This window comes from Entelurus aequoreus, linkage group LG01, assembly GCF_033978785.1.
Source record: "Entelurus aequoreus isolate RoL-2023_Sb linkage group LG01, RoL_Eaeq_v1.1, whole genome shotgun sequence".
Taxonomy (NCBI): Eukaryota; Metazoa; Chordata; class Actinopteri; order Syngnathiformes; family Syngnathidae; genus Entelurus; species Entelurus aequoreus.
In genome coordinates this window covers 18,349,464-18,371,950 of record NC_084731.1, presented here as the reverse complement: position 1 = coordinate 18,371,950, position 22,487 = coordinate 18,349,464, and the positions used below count along the sequence as shown (strand labels likewise).

At 41.7% G+C, this 22,487-nt stretch overlaps 1 protein-coding gene across 10 annotated transcripts in view; it reads right to left on the bottom strand.

Moving 5' to 3' along the window:
- plekha6 (pleckstrin homology domain containing, family A member 6) overlaps positions 1-22,487 on the bottom strand; it is a 196,677-nt gene that overhangs the window by 33,386 nt on the left and 140,804 nt on the right. For 6 of the 10 annotated variants that reach the window (XM_062045055.1, XM_062045028.1, XM_062045046.1 and 3 more), the window contains 5 exons: positions 20,830-21,378; positions 14,449-14,929; positions 14,131-14,217; positions 4,703-4,756; positions 2,133-2,204 (listed from right to left, as the gene is read on the bottom strand). In XM_062045055.1, the coding sequence (XP_061901039.1) occupies positions 2,133-2,204; positions 4,703-4,756; positions 14,131-14,217; positions 14,449-14,929; positions 20,830-21,378 (1,243 nt within the window). The remainder of the gene's footprint in view (positions 1-2,132; positions 2,205-4,702; positions 4,757-14,130; positions 14,218-14,448; positions 14,930-20,829; positions 21,379-22,487) is intronic. The other 4 variants (XM_062045093.1, XM_062045105.1, XM_062045060.1 and 1 more) reach the window with 3 other exon arrangements.

Here is a 22,487-nt window from a genome sequence, read left to right as displayed (position 1 = left end):
TGACAAGCATTGTTTGTAAACAATTAAGATATAAACTTTTACAGACTCTTTCGTACCACCCTGTATCTGTGGCCTACAGTCAAATTATGTATTCTAAAATTTGGTGGCTGCAGCTCTATAGCCCGAAAAATACGGTTTAAGTCATGCACAGAATTATATGGATTCGAGAGCTAGCTTACGCAGCTAGTGGGTCCATGACAATGACTTCTGTTTTGTTTGATCAGCCGTTTTACTGCCGTCTGGTGCAAACATATTTATTTATTCTAAAATTTGGTGGGTGCAGCTTAAATACCGGTGCGCGCTATAGCCCGAAAAATATGGTTTAAGTCATGTACAGAATTATATGGATTGGAGAGCTAGCTTCCGCAGCTAGTGGGTCCATGACGATGACTTCTGTTTTGTTTGATCAACCGTTTTACTGCCGTGTGACAGGCATCGTTTGTAAACAATTAAGGTATGTAAACAATTAAGGTATGTAAACAAACTTTTACAGACTCTTTCGTACCACCCTATATCTGTGGCTTACAGTCCGGTGCAAACATATTTACTTATTCTAAAATGTGGTGGGTGCGGCTCTTTAGCCCGAAAAATACGGTTTAAGTCATGTACAGAATTATATGGATTGGAGAGCTAGCTTCCACAGCTAGTGGGTCCATGACGATGACTTCTGTTTTGGTTGATAAGCCGTTTTACTGCCGTGTGACAGGCATCGTTTGTAAACAATTAAGGTATGTAAATAAACTTTTACAGACTCTTTCATATTTGAGACACTTGTGATTTAGGGCTATATAAATAAACATTGATTGATTGATTGATATCTGTGGCCTACAGTCCGGTGCAAACATATTTATTTATTCTAAAATTTGGTGGGTGCAGCTTAAATACCGGGGCGCTCTATAGCCCGAAAAATACAGTTTAAGTCACGTACAGAATTATATGGATTGGAGAGCTAGTTTCCGCAGCTAATGGGTCCATGACGATGACTACTGTTTTGTTTGATCAGCCGTTTTACTGCCGTGTGCCAAGCATTGTTTGTAAAAAATTAAGATATAAACTTTTACAGACTCTTTCGTACCACCCTGTATCTGTGGCCTACAGTCAAATTATGTATTCTAAAATTTGGTGGCTGCAGCTCTATAGCCCGAAAAATACGGTTTAAGTCATGCACAGAATGATATGGATTCGAGAGCTAGCTTCCTCAGCTAGTGGGTCCATGACGATGACTTCTGTTTTGTTTGATCAGCCGTTTTACTGCCGTGTGACAGGCATCGTTTGTAAACAATTAAGGCATGTAAATAAACATTTACAGACTGTTAGAATAATCATGTATATATTATCACACAACTTTATGCTTAAGGGCCGTTGCTATAGTTATTATCAATTGTGCTGAAGCTGTGTTTTTCTATCCGTGCAAAGCTGGCAGTCTAAAAGATTGCAAGTCGTCTCGTATCAGTGTTGTGTCCAGACTCTGCCTGCTGATTGCCAAGGCCGAGCATCGAGTACCGGGACGCAGACCAAGCGATATCACCAGCGTCAATACATTTGCATTTTATTAATAGTCATATATTGTGTGTAACTGGAGCTGTTGAGATTACCCCCCTTCCCTCAGTGACAGTTTCAGTGATGTAACCAGGGACCTCCCAAATAAATAGAGGACTTTTAGAACATAGTTTGGATCTGTAACTACAGTACAGCCCAAAACACGTCTCTCCTCAATTGAGCAAAATTTAACTCTGTCTCCGCGTGATTCCTTGCTTCTCGTCTGTTTAATAGATGTCATCAGTGTTTGAACCTGACACAGACTCTTTCGTACCACCATACTGTATATCTGTGGCCTGTAGTCGGGTGCAAACATGTTTATTTATTCTAAAAATGTGATGGGTGCTGCTCTACAGCCCGGAAAATACGGTTTAAGTCATGTACAGAATTAGATGGAAATGAATGGAAAACATAAAAGTTATGAAGTTATAGCAAGAACACCGCATGCAGACAAAAAGACAGAATAAAAGAGAGGCAGGCTTAGTGAAGACTAAATGACCTTCGGTATTGTTCACAATCGAGCCCATCTGGCGGATCTTTAGCTATGCGTTACAAAGAAGCCTGCCTCCCCGCTCCACTCGTTCCTCTCTTACTTGTATACACAGCTTTGCTGTAGAGGAGGACCTCTCCACCCTTCGTGTAACCATACCAATTCCCTCCAGCACCTGAGAATTCAGCTCAGATTAAGAAGACTAACACAACCTTGTTAGGAAGGCAACTGTAATTCCACTTATACAAAACCCAAAAGCAGTGAAGTTGGCACGTTGAGTAATTCGTACAAACCCCGTTTCCATATGAGTTGGGAAATTGTGTTAGATGTAAATATAAATGGAATACAATGATTTGCAAATCATTTTCAACCCATATTCAGTTGAATATGCTACAAAGACAACATATTTGATGTTCAAACTGATCAACTTTTTTTTTTTTTGCAACTAATCCTTAACTTTAGAATTTGATGCCAGCAACACGTGACAAAGTTGGGAAAGCTGGCAATAAATACTGATAAAGTTGAGGAATGCTCATCAAACACTTATTTGGAACATCCCACAGGTGTGCAGGCAAATTGGGAACAGGTGGGTGCCATGATTGGTTATAAAGTAGATTCCATGAAATGCTCAGTCATTCACAAACAAGGATGGGGCGAGGGTCACCATTTTGTCAACAAATGCGTGAGCAAATTGTCCGACAGTTTAAGAACAACATTTCTCAACCAGCTATTGCAAGGAATTTAGGGATTCACCATCTACGGTCCGTAATATCATCAAAGGGTTAAGACAGGGGTCGGCAACCCAAATGTTGAAAGAGCCATATTGGAGCAAAAATACAAAAACAAATCTGTCTGGAGCCGCAACAAATTAAAAGCCATATTACATACAGATAGTGTGTCATGAGATATACATTGAATTGAGATGACTTAAAGGGAACTAAATGAGCTCAAATATAGCTACAAACGAGGCATAATGATGCAATATGTACATACAGCTTGCCTAAATAGCATGTTAGCATCGATTAGCTTGCAGTCATGTAGTGACCAAATATGTCTGATTAGCACTCCACACAAGTCAATAACATCAACAAAACTCACCTTTGTGCATTCACGCACGTTAAAAGGGTGGTGGACAAAATGAGACAGAAAAAGAAGTGGCATAAAACACGTCCTAGAAAGTCGGAGAAAGTTATACATGGACACAAACTAAGGTGAGTTCGAGGACCGCCAAAATTAGTAGGACAAAACGGCGCTCGCCAAATACTCGAATCAGTGAAGCATGTTTAATATAAACAGTGTGCTTTATAACAATTAGGGAGGTTTGTGTCATGTTTTTCCTCCTACAGAAACCATATTAAAACAAAAAATGTATTTTTTCCCCCTCATCTTTTTCCATTTTTCATACATTTTTGAAAAAGCTTCAGAGAGCCACTAGGGCGGCGCTAAAGAGCCGCATGCGGCTCTAGAGCCGCGGGTTGCCGACCCCTGGGTTAAGAGAATCTGGAGAAATCACTGCACATAAGCGATGATATTACGGACCTTTGATCTCTCAGACGGTACTGCATCAAAAAGCGATATCAGTGAGTAAAGGATATCACCACATGGGCTCAGGAACACTTCAGAAAACCACTGTCCGTAACTACAGTTTGTCGCTACATCTGTAAGTGCAAGTTAAAACTCTACTATGCCAGGCGAAAACCGTTTATCAACAACACCCAGAAACGCCGTCGGCTTCGCTGGGCTTGAGCTCATCTAAAATGGACTGATACAAAGTGGGAAAGTGTTTTGTGGTCTGACGAGTCCACATTTCAAATTTTTTTTGGAAACTGTGGACGTCGTGTCCTCCGGACCAAAGAGGAAAAGAACCATCCGGATTGTTCTAAGCGCAAAGTTGAAAAGCCAGCATCTGTGATGGTATGGGGGTGTATTAGTGCCCAAGACATGGGTAACTTACACATCTGTGAAGGCACCATTAATGCTGAAAGGTACATACAGGTTTTGGAGCAACATATGTTGCCATCCAAGCAACGTTATCATGGACGCCCCTGCTTATTTCAGCAAGACGACGCCAAGCCGCGTGTTACATCAGCGTGGCTTCATAGTAAAAGAGTGCGGGCACTAGACTGGCCTGCCTGTAGTCCAGACCTGGACTACAGGCGCAATATGAAGCCTAAAATACCACAACGGAGACCCCAGACTGTTGAACAACTTAAGCTGTACATCAAGCAAGAATGGGAAAGAATTCCACCTGAAAAGCTTCAAAAATTGGTCTTCTCAGTTCCCAAATGTTTACTAAATGTTGTTAAAAGGAAAGGCCATGTAAAAATGCCCCTGTGACAACTGTTTTGCAATGCGTTTGCAAAAAAAAAAAAAATTCTCAGTTCGATCATTAAATATCTTGTCTTTGCAGTGTATTTTATTGAATATAAATTGAAAAGGATTTGCAAATTATTGTATTCTGTTTTTATTTACCATTTACACAACGTGCCAACTTCACTGGTTTTGGGTTGTGTATTTAAAACACTCCTTGGGGGGGGTGGGGGGGGGGATAGGGAGTCGGGACAAAGACTAGATGACTCTATGGCGCAGTGACAATGTCAGTATTAACTGTGGAAGACACTGTGCATGAAACATGGTGGAGCAAAAAAAAACAATGCGGGTGTGCATGCCTACCTGCTGGTCTAAATAATCCAGGTTGCGCTGGAGCTGATGGTCTAACATGTCATCCTGACCCAAGCAGCAGCGACAGAGACAAACATGGTGGACACACAAGACACATGGAAGCATTGGCAGAGGTTTCTCAGATCAGACAGAAGCAGAGCAAACAACGTACTTGGACAGATCATGCAGATTTTTTTTGGAACATTACCAGTATTTTCATGCTCCATTTGAAACATTTTAAAATCCAAAGTAAGTTACCATGAATTGATTAACGTGGACCCCCGACTTAAACAAGTTGAAAAACGTATTCGGGTGTTACCATTTAGTGGTCAATTGTACGGAATATGTACTGTACTGTGCAATCTACTAATAAAAGTTTCAATCAATCAATCAATGGTCACAAATGGCCCAGTTTGGACAATTTTACTTTTACAGCTTTTTGTAACGATTTACTTAAGCAGCCTTGATTTTCGTCGACTATTTACCATTTTCTCCCGACTATAGAAAGCCGCACAGGCTCAATTTTTAAAAGAAAATATACTAGCCCTAACTGACTATAAACCGGTGAGATATTTACACAGAAAGATTTCGTAAATGTTCATTTACGCACCTTAAATACTTCTAAACGGTGCCTGTAACACGGCAGTAAAATGGCAGACCAAACAAAACAGAAGTCAGCATCATGGACCCGCTACCTGCGGAAGCTCGCGCTACGATCAGCTAAAGTTTTAGTGAATTTACTGAGGAATTTGTAAACAGAAACAATACAAAATTAATGCCACTGTGAGTTAATAATACTAGCACAGACGCTGGTAAATGTGTTAGCATGTTAGCTATCACCAGTGTGTGAATGTGTGAATGTGAGGTATCATGTAAAGCGCTTTGGGTATCATTCCAGGTATAGTAAAGCGCTATATAAATACAGACGATTTACTTTACCAATGCTAACAACGCTAGCTTGATAACATTACGATAGCACGTACAAATATGCTAAAAAAAAACACTACTATCAAGAATGTGAGGGTTTAGTCAGCATGAATTGGTTTAGTTATATTGTAAAACGTACAAACGCCGCTTGCAAGGATGAATGAAGAAACCATATGCTTTTGACGACGAGTAGACAGAACGGCACTTTTACTTCCGTTTCAAGGCACAAAACTGGAGGAAATACGGTATACTTTCCAAACCCGCAGCACTTGTCCAAATGATGGCGCCATAGCACAAACAATAACACACCTGTTTAGTTTCTGTGTTACAACTATGTACGATTCTTGTATACAAAAGATTAGCCGCACTTTTGTATAAACCGCAGGGTTCGAGGCTATGGAAAAAAGTAGCGCCTTATAATCCGGAAAATACGGTAGCTTGTTAGCTTCCTGCATTGCTAGCTGCAGAAGCTCGCGCTACGATCAGCTAAAGTTTTAGTGAATTTACTGAGGAATTTGTAAACAGAAACAATACAAAATTAATGCCACTGTGAGTTAATAATACTAGCACAGACGCTGGTAAATGTGTTAGCATGTTAGCTATCACCAGTGTGTGAATGTGTGAATGTGAGGTATCATGTAAAGCGCTTTGGGTATCATTCCAGGTATAGTAAAGCGCTATATAAATACAGACGATTTACTTTACCAATGCTAACAACGCTAGCTTGATAACATTACGATAGCACGTACAAATATGCTAAAAAAAACCACTACTATCAAAAATGTGAGGGTTTAGTCAGCATGAATTGGTTTAGTTATATTGTAAAACGTACAAACGCCGCTTGCAAGGATGAATGAAGAAACCATATGCTATTGACGACGAGTAGACGGAACGGAAAATATACTAGCCCTAACTGACTATAAACCGGTGAGATATTTACACAGAAAGATTTCGTAAATGTTCATTTACGCACCTTAAATACTTCTAAACGGTGCCTGTAACACAGCAGTAAAACGGTAGATCAAACAAAACAGAAGTGAGAATCATGGACCCGCTAGCTGCGGAAGCTCGCACTCCGATCAGCTAAAGCTTCACGGTGAAGTTTTAGTGAATTTACTGAGGAATTTGTAAACAGAAACAATACAAAATTAATGCCATTGTGAGTTAATAATACTAGCACAGACGCTTGTAAATGTGTTAGCATGTTAGCTATCACTAGTGTGTGAATGTGTAAATGTGACGCATCATGTAAAGCGCTTTGGGTATCATTCCAGGCATAGTAAAGCACTATATAAATACAGACGATTTACTTTACCAATGCTAACAACGCTAGCTTGATTACCTTACGATAGAACGTACAAATATGCTAAAAAAAACACTACTATCAAACATGTGTGGGTTTAGTCAGCATGAATTGGTTTAGTTATATTTTAAAACGTACAAACGCCGCTTGCAAGGATGAATGAAGAAACCGTATGCTATTGACGACGAGTAGACAGAACGGAAACTATACTAGCCCTAACTGACTATAAACCGGTGAGATATTTACACAGAAATATTACGTAAATGTCCATTTACGCAACTTAAATACTTCTAAACGGTGCCTGTAACACGGCAGTAAAACGGAAGATCAAACAAAACAGAAGTGAGAATCATGGACCCGCTAGCTGCGGAAGCTCGCACTCCGATCAGCTAAAGCTTCACGGTGAAGTTTTAGTGAATTTACTGAGGAATTTGTAAACAGAAACAATACAAAATTAATGCCATTGTAAGTTAATAATACTAGCACAGACGCTCGTAAATGTGTTAGCATGTTAGCTGTCACCAGTGTGTGAATGTGTAAATGTGACGTATCATGTAAAGCGCTTTGGGTATCATTCTAGGTATAGTAAAGCGCTATATAAATACAGACGATTTACTTTACCAATGCTAACAACGCTAGCTTGATTACATTACGATAGAACGTACAAATATGCTAAAAAAAAACACTACTATCAAACATGTGTGGGTTTAGTCAGCATGAATTGGTTTAGTTATATTGTAAAACGTACAAACGCCGCTTGCAAGGATGAATGAAGAAACCGTATGCTATTGACGACGAGTAGACAGAACGGAAAATATACTAGCCCTAACTGACTATAAACTGGTGAGATATTTACACAGAAATATTACGTAAATGTCCATTTACGCAACTTAAATACTTCTAAACGGTGCCTGTAACACGGCAGTAAAACGGCAGATCAAACAAAACAGAAGTCGGCATCATGGACCCGCTAGCTGCGGAAGCTAGCACTCCGATCAGCTAAAGAGAATCGATAACTCCACGGTGACGTTTCAGTGAATTTACTGAGGAATTTGTAAACTTAAACACTACAAAATGAATGCCATTTTAAGTTAATAATACTAGCACAGACGCTCGTAAATGTGTTAGCATATTAGCTATCACCATTGTGTGAATGTGACGTATCATTTAAAGCACTTTTGGTATCATTCCAGTTTTGGTAAGCGCTATATAAATACAGACGATTTACCAATGCTAACGACGCTAGCTTGATTACCTTACGATAGCACGTACAAATTTGCTAAAAAAAACACTACTATCAAACATGTGAGGGTTTAGTCAGCGTGAATTGTTGTAGTTATATTGTAAAACGTACAAACGCCGCTTGCAAGGACGAACCAAGAAACCATACGCTATTGACGACGAGTAGACAGAACGGCACTTTTACTTCCGTTTCAAGGCACAAAACTGGAGGAAATACGGTATACTTTCCAAACCCGCAGCACTTGTCCAAATGATGGCGCCATAGCACAAACAATAACACACCTGTTTAGTTTCTGTGTTACAACTATGTACGATTCTTGTATACAAAAGATTAGCCGCACTTTTGTATAAACCGCAGGGTTCGAGGCTATGGAAAAAAGTAGCGCCTTATAATCCGGAAAATACGGTAGCTTGTTAGCTTCCTACATCGCGAGCGAGCGATGATGGTAATTACGAGCAAAGGGGAATGTTATTGAACCTGGAACTAATCAATGAATTACACCAGTCACTTTAACTGCGCATAAATATCGTAATCGGGGGACAAAGTTTCCTCTGAACGTACAAGGAAAACTTTCACGGTTTGTGTCAGGTTAGATTTGTTTTTCGGGTGGGTGTGCACATCGCGCTATGCAATTTTAGGGAGGGGGCGGAGCCAGACGGCGTGTGCCTTGACACAGGCGCATTATCAAGGTTTCAGAGTCTGAACTCGAAACGGCAAAATGCAACAAAATGTGTACCTAAGAGCGAATGCGAAAAATGCGTACATGTTGTTAGCTCTGATGGTTTCATCAGAGACCTATAGATTGTTGTAGTAACCTATTGTTACTATAACAATCTACAAGGTTAATATAGCTGGCTTCTCTTTCTTCCCCTCCATTTTTCTGCTTTCTTTTGTATCTCTAGTTATCATATACGTATATGTATTGTTGCATTGGAACAACTGTATTGTTGATAATAGAGGTACATTATTGGTATTATTCATTATCAATAGTGATATTTTTATTGGTATTTGTATTGCTCCATTTGTAGTGTAATAATGCTCATTGTCATTTCTGTATTATTTTTTATTTTCGCTAAATGCTTCTTTGCTATCACTTTTACCATCATATTTGTACATATCCTATTTGCTAATGTAGCTCTATTGTTGTTGTTGTTATTGTTGTGTTTGCTGTCGTTGTTTTTGTCTCTCTGTTTTATCCCCCTGTGGAGGAGGGCGTGGTCGGCGCGCCTCCTGCAGGAATGGGGTGTGTATGGTCCGGCCTCGAAGCCAGCGGCAAGTGAGTAGATTGCCCAGCTGGGACAGATTATGATGTGCTGGCTGTCCAGAGTCGGGACCGGGGAAATCTCTGCGCTGCTGACCTGTCTCCGCTTGGGATGGTCTCCGGCTGGCCCCACTGTGGACTGGACTCTCACTGTTATGTTGGATCCACTATGGACTGGACTTTCACAATATTATACTAGACCCACTCGACGTCCATTACATCCGGTCTACCCTTGGGGGGGGGGGGGGGGGGGGGTCACCCCCACATCTGCGCTCCTCTCCAAGGTTTCTCAGAGTCATTCACATCGACGTCCCACTGGGTTGTGAGTTTTTCCTTGCCCTTATGTGGGCTCTGAACCGAGGATGTCGTTATGGCTTGTGCAGCCCTTTGAGACACTTGTGACTTAGGGCTATATAAATAAACATTGATTGATAAACATTGATTATCTAATCACCTGTCGCTCTTATTAGCAGCAGCCGGACCGAGACGTGTGGTTGGAGGGAGTGGGACCAAGTGATTTCCTAGTGACGAACAGCACGGGTATTCCCTCACTTTGCTCCCAGGCCGAGTGCAGAGTGTCATCCCGAGACTGCTCAAGTGGGAAGTCCTCCATGGGATGCCAGTGGGGGAAACCGGCCTCCCACTCTCTCCAACCACATGTCTCGGCCTGGCTGCTGCTAATAAGGGTGACAGGTGATTAGATAATCCGCCCCAGCTGGGCAATCTACTCACATGCCGCTGGCTTCGAGGCCGGGCCATACCACCACCACTTGTCCTCACAATTTCCCCCTCTGTCTTCCTTTTTTTCCTCTTTCTATCCTCTCCTACTCCGGCCCGGCTGCACCAAATGATAATATAAATACATTTAATAAAGTCAAATACAAATAAGGCAACAAGAGAAGTATCCAACACTTCTCTTTTGTAAAGTAAATATGTACAGCCCATATAAAGGGCTGTACATATTTCCCCCTTAATGGCCCCCTTAATATAATGTTTGGGGACACACTTACTGTAATCTTATCTGACAGTTCCAGCAAGACGATAGCATGAGCTCATTTTATTTAGTTTCTCCAAGGTTTTCAAAAGGATTACATATAATTGTTTCAAGTTTGTGCTGTGGTAAGCAACAACCCCTGCATTTATTTCCCCTGTCAGACTGATGTTTACATTATGTCTGTATGAGGAATGTGTAAAAACGGAACACATTCCAATTATTACTATTATTATTTTCAAAAGTCACAGAGTGAAATGGACTTAATGAACTGATTTGGAGAGCTAACTGTCTCCAAAGCAGCCAACGAGGATGACGGACAGATGTGGGTTAACCATAACGAGCATCAGAACCTCATATATCACACTAAGGAGTGTAAATAATGTCATTTTTTTCCCTGGTACACAATTAATTTGTGTGATAAGTGTGTCTACAGCATAGCACATTGCTTACTTTTTGATTATTAAATATTTGTTCTACTTTTATTTTGTAACTTGTCATGTTTACTTTTTGTCCTGTCTATACTCTACCATATTGTTCGGACTATAAGGCGCACTTATGTACAGTATGCATTAATTGTGGTTGTGCTTACTGAACATGAAGCAATTTTATTTGGTACATGGTAAGTGCGACTTGTAGATGGCAGTCACACATAAGAGATACGCGTGGCCTGCAAGTTGATGCCTGTTGTTCAATAAATGACGCTACCAAGTACTGGTAAGCAAGAAAAAGCAAAATGTTGATGTATAGCATTACACACGGCACTCTAAGATCTGTCAAAATGTTGTAGTACAACTTTTGTAAGCTAAGAAGGCGCTGTTGGAGCATTATGGCTACCATAGTCAGACGTACTGTGCTTCAACATACTAACCTATTAGGAGAGATTATCTGGCATTTTGTTTTGCCCTATTATGCAAAACCAACTTTTCTTACATATTGGTACCTGCTTTTGTTTTATGATTGTGTGATGTTTTTTGTCTGGACCCCAGGAAGAATAGTCTCCACTGCGGTGTAGACTAATGGGGATCCTTAATAAACTAATAAACTAATAATTATCAATAGTGCTATTTCTATTGGTATTTGTATTGCTCCATTTGTAGTGTTATAATGCTCATTGTCATTTCTGTATTATTAATATTTATTAATAATACAGAATAATATTTCGCTTATAGTCCGTATTTTTCGGACTATAAGGCGCACTTATGTACAGTATGCATTAATTGTGGTTGTGCTTACTGAACATGAAGCAATTTTATTTGGTACATGGTGTAAAGATAAGTGCGACTTGTAGATGGCAGTCATACATAAGAGATACGCGTGGCCTGCAAGTTGACGCCTGTTGTTCAATAAATGACGCTACCAAGTACTGGTAAGCAAGCAAAAGTAAAACTTTGATGTTTCATTGAGAATGTAGAACATTACACACGGCGCTCTAAGGTCTATCAAAGTGTTGTGGTACAACTTTTGTAAGCTACGAAGGCGCACCGCTTGATGGATTGTTGGAGCATTATGGCTACCATAGTCAGACGTACTGTGCTTCAACATATGGTGTGTGTGTAAGGACCTATTAGGAGACATTATCTGGCATTTTGTTTTGCCCTATTATGCAAAACCAACTTTTATATATTCATATCGGTACCTGCTTTTGGGATCTGCATAAGTCTGCTCACCAGACATTTATCCTCCCCTGTTGCCAATTCTAATGCAAAGTAGCCTGTGGTTCGAACTTAATCTAATCGGAAGCTCTAAAACCTAAAAAAAAAAAAAAAAAAAAAAAAAAGATGACGGGGAGAAGACGCTGTCGAGGTGGAGCCACGTAAATAAGATAGAGATAGAGAAAAAGAAAAAGCTTATCGACTACGGTGTCGGCACAGACTACAATGGCGGACGTGTGCATATTTTCAAAACACAGATCAGCAGGTACCAGGAGGTAAGAAAAGTTGCTTTTGCATAATATTGCGAAAGAAAACACCAGATAATATGTCTTACCTTATACACACACCATAATAATACTCCTACGTTGAAGCACAGTACAATCCATCAAGCGGTGTGGCTTCATAGTTTACCAAAGTCGTACTAAAACATTTTGATAGATTTTTGAGCGCCGTGTGTAATGTTCTATATTTTCAATGGAACATATAAAATTTCGGTGTTGTTTACTTGAGTCATATTGCAGTCTACACGTATCTCTTATGTGTGACTGCCAACTACTGGTCACACTTATCATTACATCACGTACCAAATAAAATAGTTTCCAGGTCGGTAAGCACAACCAAAATTATTCCGTACATTAGGCGCACCGGGTTATAAGGCGCACTGTCCAGTTTTGAGAAAATGAAAGGATTTTAAGTGCGCCTTATAGTCCGAAAAATACGGTATTCAATTTAAACAATGCCTAAGCGTCGGATAATAAGGCTCGCACGCAGTTTGGGATGCCTCTGTTTTGCGGGGTTTTAGCAGTCTGGCTACATTGTGACATCACAGCGAGGGGACATTGTTTTGATCCAATCATGGCATGCGAATAATAACACTGACACGCAACATGCGGTGACATAAATGCTGCTAAAAACTTTTGTTGTGCCGGGCCTGAATCGATCGGAGAGTGTGCACGTGTACCGAATGTTGTGAATGGATGAGTCTATATTATTATTAAAAAAGTTGTTTTTTTTACCTAAAAAAAAAAATCTGTGGTCACGACTTCAAGAAATAAGAAACTTCTATGTTAGCTACCGCTCTTTGTTTATAATGTATATTTTTCTGCTGGATCTACTCTTTATTTTAAGCTTTTTTGCTGCAGCTGTTACATATACTGTAATATTGTACATGGTATTTGGGATTTTTTATATATTGTATATATTATATAAAAATATAATATAATAATATATTAGTATATACTATATACTGTATATATAATATGTAAATATTACATATATATTCTATTTTACGTTAGGTCAGGAATAAACACAGAGGCTATGTCATCCCTACAAGCCTGTTTCGCAGGTTTCCCTGCTCGTCAGGGGATTTTCGAGCAGGGAAACCTGCGAAACACACTTGTAGGTATGATATAGCCTCTGTGTTTTTTTCTGACCTAACGTATATGCCGCTCTACCCCGGTATTGAGCACTGTATAACGGATAAACCACAGAAACCTCGACTATATGTTATATTTTATATTGCTACCATGGTACATTTTTAGTCTGCTTTATACCTTTTGTGTGCATTATCCTTTCCATCCTTTGTAACTGAGCTACTGTGTGGAACAATTTCCCTTGTGGTTCAATAAAGTTTGTCTAAGTCTAAGTCTAAGTTAAACAGCGTACATTTTCAAAAGATAAATTGATACTTTTGGAGAGGTTGGGGGTGTGGTTTCATTTGCAATCTGGGAAGTTCCATTTTACGGACAGACTCAAAACAACTGGTGATAAATGTGACTGTGGAGTACAATTTACCCAAAATTTACACCAAATCATCTTGACCACAAGGAAGTATCTTAAAATCATCATAGGACCCCCTTTAACCAAGGCACATTCGCACACACACTCAAATGTATACAGGACCGACCACAGGGTGAGAGATTGTGTAGTACTAGTAGGAAAAACAGAGGAAAATGCCTCGACAGGAAGTGATATGAAGACTTTTAGGCCAGGAAAACTAGTCACCGAGTGACTATGTTTGTGTTCTGTGAAATGCAATGCAGCACGGTGGCAGCACATACCATTTTACTGTGGATGGAAGGGGATACAGGATAGTTGTAGTGGTATAATCCATGACCTATGGACCTCCTATCACCCGGGTAGTCATACTGAAGGAAGGGGAGATGATAACCAGGAAAGATGGAGGCAAGAAAGGACACCAAGATTGTTAGACTGGAGTAGGGGTGAAAATGGTCACAACATTAGTCTCTCATTCTTTCTATCATCTCTTAGTTAGCATGACTACTTTAACTTCTGGGTATTACTAAGGTTTTGATTTGGAGCCATTCCGGTCAGAAGGGATCAAGTCATCTCTGGATGATCCTACACCTGTTTCTCACCTTTGGCGAGCTGAGGGATCTCCGTAGGTTATAGACCGATGGATCGGCGTAGACCATGTCGTCCCTCATCCTTCCCGAATACCAATCGAAGCGGGCGGATGGCGATCGAGCCGGCGAGGCAAAGTTGTGCGACACCGGCGAGTAAGCCCCGCTGGAGGACAACGACGGTGACCGGGGCACGGACCTGGAACGTGGCTGGATGGAAAGGCGTCTCAAGGACTTTTCTACCCCGCTGTAGTACTGCGGTCCCCAAGAGTCCCTCGGGTTCGGCGGATCGTAAAACTGGTGAGGCCCATCCCTCAGCGAGCGTCGCTTGTCCTCGACGGCCCAGCGGTGGTCATACCCGCCCACAGCAGAGACGGTGCAAATGCTATCAGGCCGTACTCCTGGCGGGTACAGTGGGTACCCTTCCACGTACTGGGGGCCACTTGGGTAGCCGTAGTAGTCGACACCTGGACTCACTGGGTAGTAGCTGGATGGACTGGAAGAACAGGGAAAATGCATATCAGATTAATCAATCAATCAATCAATCAATCAATGTTTATTTATACAGCCCCAAATCACAAAAGTCTCAAAGGGCTGCACAAGCCACAACGACATCCTCGGCACAGAGCCCACACAAGGGACGTCGATGTGAATGACTATGAGAAACCTTGGAGAGGACCGCATATGTGGGTAACCCCCCCTCTAAGTACAGTCCCTAGTGGATCCACATAACAGTGAGAGTCCAGTCCATAGTGGGGCCAGCAGGAGACCATCCCGAGCAGAGACAGGTCAGTAGCGCAGAGACGTCCCCAACCGATGCACAGGCGAGCAGTCCAACCCGCAGATGGATGGTAGTTACATCTTTTGTCTTTTGTCTTTTTGCAAACAGTAGAAAACAAATAGTATGTCAATCATATATAGGTGTGACCTTTATGTGGCAGTAAATGAACCCTAAAGGAGCATCGGTGCATACAGAACCAGACCTCTCTAATAACTAAAGTTCCTTGGGTGAATAATGTAAACTCACTACACCGGTATGTTTTAGCGCTTTCATGGCGAGTTTACTGACAGATATAAGTAAGAACTTTACACTACTTTATATTAGAAATGGCAACAGCGGAGGATGAATGTCCCATAACAAGAAGATAGAGAAAAAGAAGAAGCTTATCGACTACGGTGTCGGCACGGACTACAATGGCGGACCCGCGCAAATTTTCAGGACTTATGCAGATTTTCAAAATACAGATCAGCAGAAGGTAAGAAAAGTTGCTTTTGCATTATATTGCGAAAACGGGCCCTTATACACACACCATAATAATACTCGTATGTTGAAGCACAGTACAATCCATCAAGCGGTGTGGCTTCATAGCTTACCAAAGTCGTACTAAAACAGCAGAATGTGTGTGTACTTTTGTTGCTACCTCAAAGATCATTCAGGAGATTTTAGACAAATAAGGTAAAATTGTCATTGTAAATTGATATTCAGATGTATGTAACAAGGTACTAATAACATGTTCTTGTATGTAATAGGGGGAAAAGCCACTGCAGTTATTCAATCAATCAATCAATGTTTATTTATATAGCCCTAAATCACAAGTGTCTCAAAGGGCTGCACAAGCCACAACGACATCCTCGGTTCAGAGCCCACATAAGGGCAAGGAAAAACTCACAACCCAGTGGGATGTCAATGTGAATGACTATGAGAAACCTTGGAGGGGACCGCAGATGTGGGTGTATACTCTAGCCTTTAAATAGACTCTCTTTTTAGACCAGTTGATCTGCCGTTTCTTCTCTTTTCTTTTCTACTCTGCTCCCAACCCGGGGTGGACCGCTAGCCTGTTCATCGGATGGGGACATCTCTACGCTGCTGACCCGTCTCCGCTCAGGATGGTTCCTGCATGCCCCACCATGGACTGGACTTTCGCTGATGTGTTGGACTTTCACAATATTATGTCAGACCCACTCGACATCCATTGCTTTCGGTCTCCCCTAGAGGGGGGGGGTTACCCACATATGCGGTCCTCTCCAAGGTTTCTCATAGTCATTCACATTGACGTCCCACTGGGGTGAGTTTTCCTTGCCCGTATGTGGGCTCTGTACCGAGGATGTCGTTGTGGCTTGTACAGCCCTTTGAGACACTTGTGATTTAGGGCTATATAAATAAACATTGATTGATTGATTGATTGATATGCGCATTCACCGAACCCTTTAGTGAAAAATAAAATGTTTTTTTTTCAAATTCAAGACAAAGTTATGTTTTTGGTAACACTTTAGTATGAGGAACATATTATAAGTAACAAAGACTTAATTTTGAGTTTTTTGGACACTAGGGGAACATATTCTAAGTAACAAAGACTTAATTTAGAGTTATTTGGACACTAGGGGAACATATTCTAAGTAACAAAGACTTAATTTAGAGTTATTTGGTTAGGGTTAGGGCCAGGGTTAGAGGGTTAGGGTTATAATAGGGCCATGCCGAATAAGGCATTAATAAGTACTTAATAATGACTAGTTAAGAGCCAATATGTTACTAATTTGCATGTTAATAAGCAACTAATTAATGGTGAATATGTTCCCCATACTAAAGTGTTACCATGTTTTTTTTACTGGTGCATAAAATGAACCGTGCATGAACATCACCTTGTTCAAACAACAAAACCAACACAGTGCATAAACTCACAACAAATTACACACCTGCAAATCAGTCTGACTTCTGCTGTTGCCGTATCCGTAATACGCCGATAGGGAGAAGTTTTTATTTACACGATGAGTTGGGTGTGTCTTGACCTCCGCCGAACCCCTGAGCCCGACTCACCGAACCCCTAGGGTTCGATCGAACCCAGGTTAAGAACCACTGATCTAACATAATAGTGAGGGTCCAGTCCATAGTTGGGTCAGCAGGAGATCATCCCGAGCGGAGACGGGTCAGCAGCACAGAGATGTCCCCAACCGATGCACAGGCGAGCGGTCCACCCCGGGTCCCGACTCTGGACATTTGTTGGACTATTGTATTTGATTGTGTCATACCAAAGTTAAATAGAAGTTACTTCTGATAGTTTAGGTCAGTGGTCCCCAAACCCTTTTGTAGCTGCGGACCGGTGAACGCTTGAAAATTTGTCCCACGGACCGGGGGTGGGGGGTATTTTATTTATTTTATTGTATTTTTTTTTCTCATAAATACAATCATGTGTGCTTACGGACTGTATCCCTGCAGACTGTATTGATCAGTATTCATATATAATGTATATATTGTGTTTTTTATGTGGATTTATTTTTAATTAAAAAAAACCTTTTTTATTTTTGTATTTCTTGTGCGTACCGGTGGTTGGGGACCACTGGTTCAGGTGTTTTGTGTAAAGGAAACACCTCATTTGTAACTTGTGAGAATACCCAGACCTAAACCTTTATTATTTCATTCATACAGGGTTCAACTACCAAACTTTACCTTTCAGAATAACGATTCTGATAACGATTTTGCCGGGCAACAAACACATTTTATATGATTGCGTATTACTATCTTTGTGAAGGTAAACTGTTGCAATCTGGCATCGGGAAATGTTTGTGTCTCCAAAGGATGCGAAGGCCAACAGGCAAGATGAGTTTTTCAACTCTGGAATGCCCTCCCGGTAACAGTTATAGATGTTACTTCAGTAGTAGCATTTAACTCCCATCTTAAAACTCATTTGTATACTCTAGCCTTTAAATAGACCCCCCTTTTAGACCAGTTGATCTGCCTTATTTTTTCTGCTCTGCCCCCCTCTCCTTCGTGGAGAAACGGGGGCACAGGTTCGGTGGCCACGGATGAAGCGCTGGCTGTCCAAAGTCAGGACCCGGACCGCTCTTCTGTGCATCGGTTGGGGACGTCTCTGCACTGCTGACCTGTCTCCGCTCGAGATGGTCTCTTGCTGGCCCCACTATGGACTGGACTCTCACTATTATGTTAGATCCACTATGGACTGGACTCTCACTATTATGTTAGATCCATTATGGACTGGACTCTCACACTATTATATGAGATCCACTATGGACTGGACACTCACTATTATGTTAGATCCACTATGGACTGGACTCTCACTATGTTGGATCCATTATGGACTGGACTCTCACACTATTATATTAGATCCACTATGGACTGGACTCTCACTATTATGTTAGATCCACTATGGACTGGACTCTCACTATTATGTTAGATCCATTATGGACTGGACTCTCACACTATTATATGAGATCCACTATGGACTGGACACTCACTATTATGTTAGATCCACTATGGACTGGACTCTCACTATGTTGGATCCATTATGGACTGGACTCTCACACTATTATATTAGATCCACTATGGACTGGACTCTCACTATTATGTTAGATCCACTATGGACTGGACTCTCCCACTATTATGCTAGATCCACTATGGACTGGACTCTCACAATATTATTTTAGATCCACTATGGACTGGACTCTAACACTATTATGTTAGATCCACTATGGACTGGACTCTCACACTATTATGTTAGATCCACTATGGACTGGACTCTCACTATTATGTTAGATCCACTATGGACTGGACTCTCACACTATTATGTTAGATCCACTATGGACTGGACTCTCACACTATTATGTTAGATCCACTATGGACTGGACTCTCACACTATTATGTTAGATCCACTATGGACTGGACTTTCACACTATTATGGTAGATCCACTATGGACTGGACTCTCACACTATTATGCTAGATCCACTATGGACTGGACTCTCACAATATTATGTTAGATCCACTATGGACTGGACTCTCACACTATTATGTTAGATCCACTATGGACTGGACTCTCACTATTATGTTAGATCCACTATGGACTGGACTCTCACTATTATGTTGGATCCATTATGGACTGGACTCTCACACTATTATATTAGATCCACTATGGACTGGACTCTCACTATTATGTTAGATCCACTATGGACTGGACTCTCACACTATTATGTTAGATCCACTATGGACTGGACTTTCACACTATTATGTTAGATCCACTATGGACTGGACTCTCACACTATTATGCTAGATCCACTATGGACTGGACTCTCACACTATTATGCTAGATCCACTATGGACTGGACTCTCACAATATTATGTTAGATCCACTATGGACTGGACTCTCACTATTATGTTAGATCCACTATGGACTGGACTCTCACTATTATGTTAGATCCATTATGGACTGGACTCTCACACTATTATATGAGATCCACTATGGACTGGACACTCACTATTATGTTAGATCCACTATGGACTGGACTCTCACTATGTTGGATCCATTATGGACTGGACTCTCACACTATTTTATTAGATCCACTATGGACTGGACTCTCACACTATTATGTTAGATCCACTATGGACTGGACTCTCACTATTATGTTAGATCCATTATGGACTGGACTCTCACTATTATGTTGGATCCATTATGGACTGGACTCTCACACTATTATATTAGATCCACTATGGACTGGACTCTCACTATTATGTTAGATCCACTATGGACTGGACTCTCACACTATTATGCTAGATCCACTATGGACTGGACTTTCACAATATTATTTTAGATCCACTATGGACTGGACTCTCACACTATTATGTTAGATCCACTATGGACTGGACTCTCACTATTATGTTAGATCCACTATGGACTGGACTCTCACACTATTATGTTAGATCCACTATGGACTGGACTCTCACACTATTATGTTAGATCCACTATGAACTGGACTTTCACACTATTATGTTAGATCCACTATGGACTGGACTCTCACACTATTATGCTAGATCCACTATGGACTGGACTCTCACACTATTATGCTAGATCCACTATGGACTGGACTCTCACAATATTATGTTAGATCCACTATGGACTGGACTCTCACTATTATGTTAGATCCACTATGGACTGGACTCTCACACTATTATGTTAGATCCACTATGGACTGGACTCTCACACTATTATGTTAGATTAAAGATTAAAGATTAAAGTACCAATGATTGTCACACACACACTAGATGTGGTGAAATTTGTCCTCTGCATTTGACCCATCCCCTTGGGGGCAGTGATTAGTGACGGCAGCAGGTGGAGACAGTGATCAACAGAACCCGGTGTGTGAGCTCAAGCGCTCTTCGCCACGAAAATGTAAACAAAGTACGACAAGGATCGCTAGAAACGGAACTGAACACAAAACCTAGGAGAATAACAGCAAAACACGACAAGACATGACCTTCTACACCTTTTGATGTAACTCCTGACCATCCCGTGTTGTGCGATTTGGACATATTTTTACAATGCACAACCACACAAAGGACCATGGGTGTCAGCACTCTGCAGTAAATCTATAGTACAACAGCAAAGTACCTGTGGAGGTCCTCCTGGGATGTCGGGACTCGCCGCTGATTGACCCATTGCTGCAGCTGGGCCATGGAGCTTTTCCTTTGGGCCACTTTCTCTGGGACAGTCCTGGGCAGAACCCCCCTCCTCAGGACCACATTCTGCTGCTCCCTTGAGTCCTGCGGGGGTCTGACACCGCCCTCTGGTTGTCTTGGAGGTGCACCGCTACTATTGTGAGTCTGGGGATGAGTGGGCTTGCCGTTGTAGTTTTGGGGAATGGCGCCGGGAGGACAGTGGTGGTTCCAACCATTTGGATGGTGGTTCGGATGAACAACACGATTGGAGCCCGGTCCTCCGCCTTCATCTTCAGTTTTGCCCCCAACTTCTTTTGGTCTCATGTTCGGTTTCACGGTGTCATGATCCGAGCAAGGGGTCGACGGTGGTGGAGTTTCCAAATTGTCCACCCGAGTGCAACTTGTGTTTGGTGAATGCCTTTGAGTTGTCAGTTCCGTTTTCGGGTTAGTGTCTCTTGTCACCATGGTCTGGTTGAGATCATCTGTCGTGTTTGAATTTATTCTGAAAGGAACAAAATAAAACAAGTTTAAAACCTTTTTTTGAATGAGACTTACCTATATACGGTAAGAACTAAGGGTGGGGAACTTTGGGCACTTCACCATTGATTATCTTTATTACCTACTGTTGCGTTTGGGTCGCATTTTGGCGACGGTTGTGTTCCCGGGATTCTAATGCGCATTTATCTGTGCGCTGCACTGAGCGCACCTCCAAGCGCCACTCCGGCAGCAGCTGCAATCAATCAGCACTCTACACACCTGTCGCTGATGAGCTCCCTGGGCTTCTTAAGCCATAGCCAACCTGCGTTCCGGGCCAGAACGTAGCGACCTGTTCCGTATAGTAAGCCAACTCGTGTCTAGCTCTATGCTCACTCTCTCTCTCTCTCTGTGTGTTTTCTCCTCCTCCGTGTTTCACTTGTCTCGTGTTCCCGTGTCGTTCCGGCAGCATCCATCCGTTCCCTGGCGACGAGCTGTGTGTCTCGTCTCCCCGTATTCCCCTCTGGTTCCCTGGCTACCCCTTTTTGGATCTCGACCTCCCGTCTGGACACAGACATTTGACGCCTCGCTCTCGCCCCTGACCTCCTGCCTGCCTATGGTCCTTCGAGCCTGCCTTTCCTCCCCTTGGACTTCTGCCGGCGGCGTTTCTGGGTGTTGTTGATAAATGGCATTGGCTTTGAATAGTAGAGTTTTAACTTGCACTTACAGATGTAGCGACCAACTGTAGTTACTGACAGTGTTTTTTCTGGAGTGTTCCTGAGCCCATGTGGTGATATCCTTTACACACTGATGTCGCTTTTTGATGCAGTATAGTAAGCCTGAGGGATCGAAGGTCCGTAATATCATCGCTTACGTGCAGGGATTTCTCCAGATTCTCTGAACGTTTTGATGATATTACGGACCGTAGATGGTGAAATCCCTAAATTCCTTGCAATAGCTGGTTGAGAAATGTTGTTCTTGAACTGTTCCACAATTTGCTCACGCATTTGTTGACAAAGTGGTGACCCTCGCCCCATCCTTGTTTGTGAATGACTGAGAATGTCATGGAAGCTGCTTTTATACCCAATCATGGCGCCCACCTGTTCCCAATTAGCCTGTTCACATGTGGGATGTTCC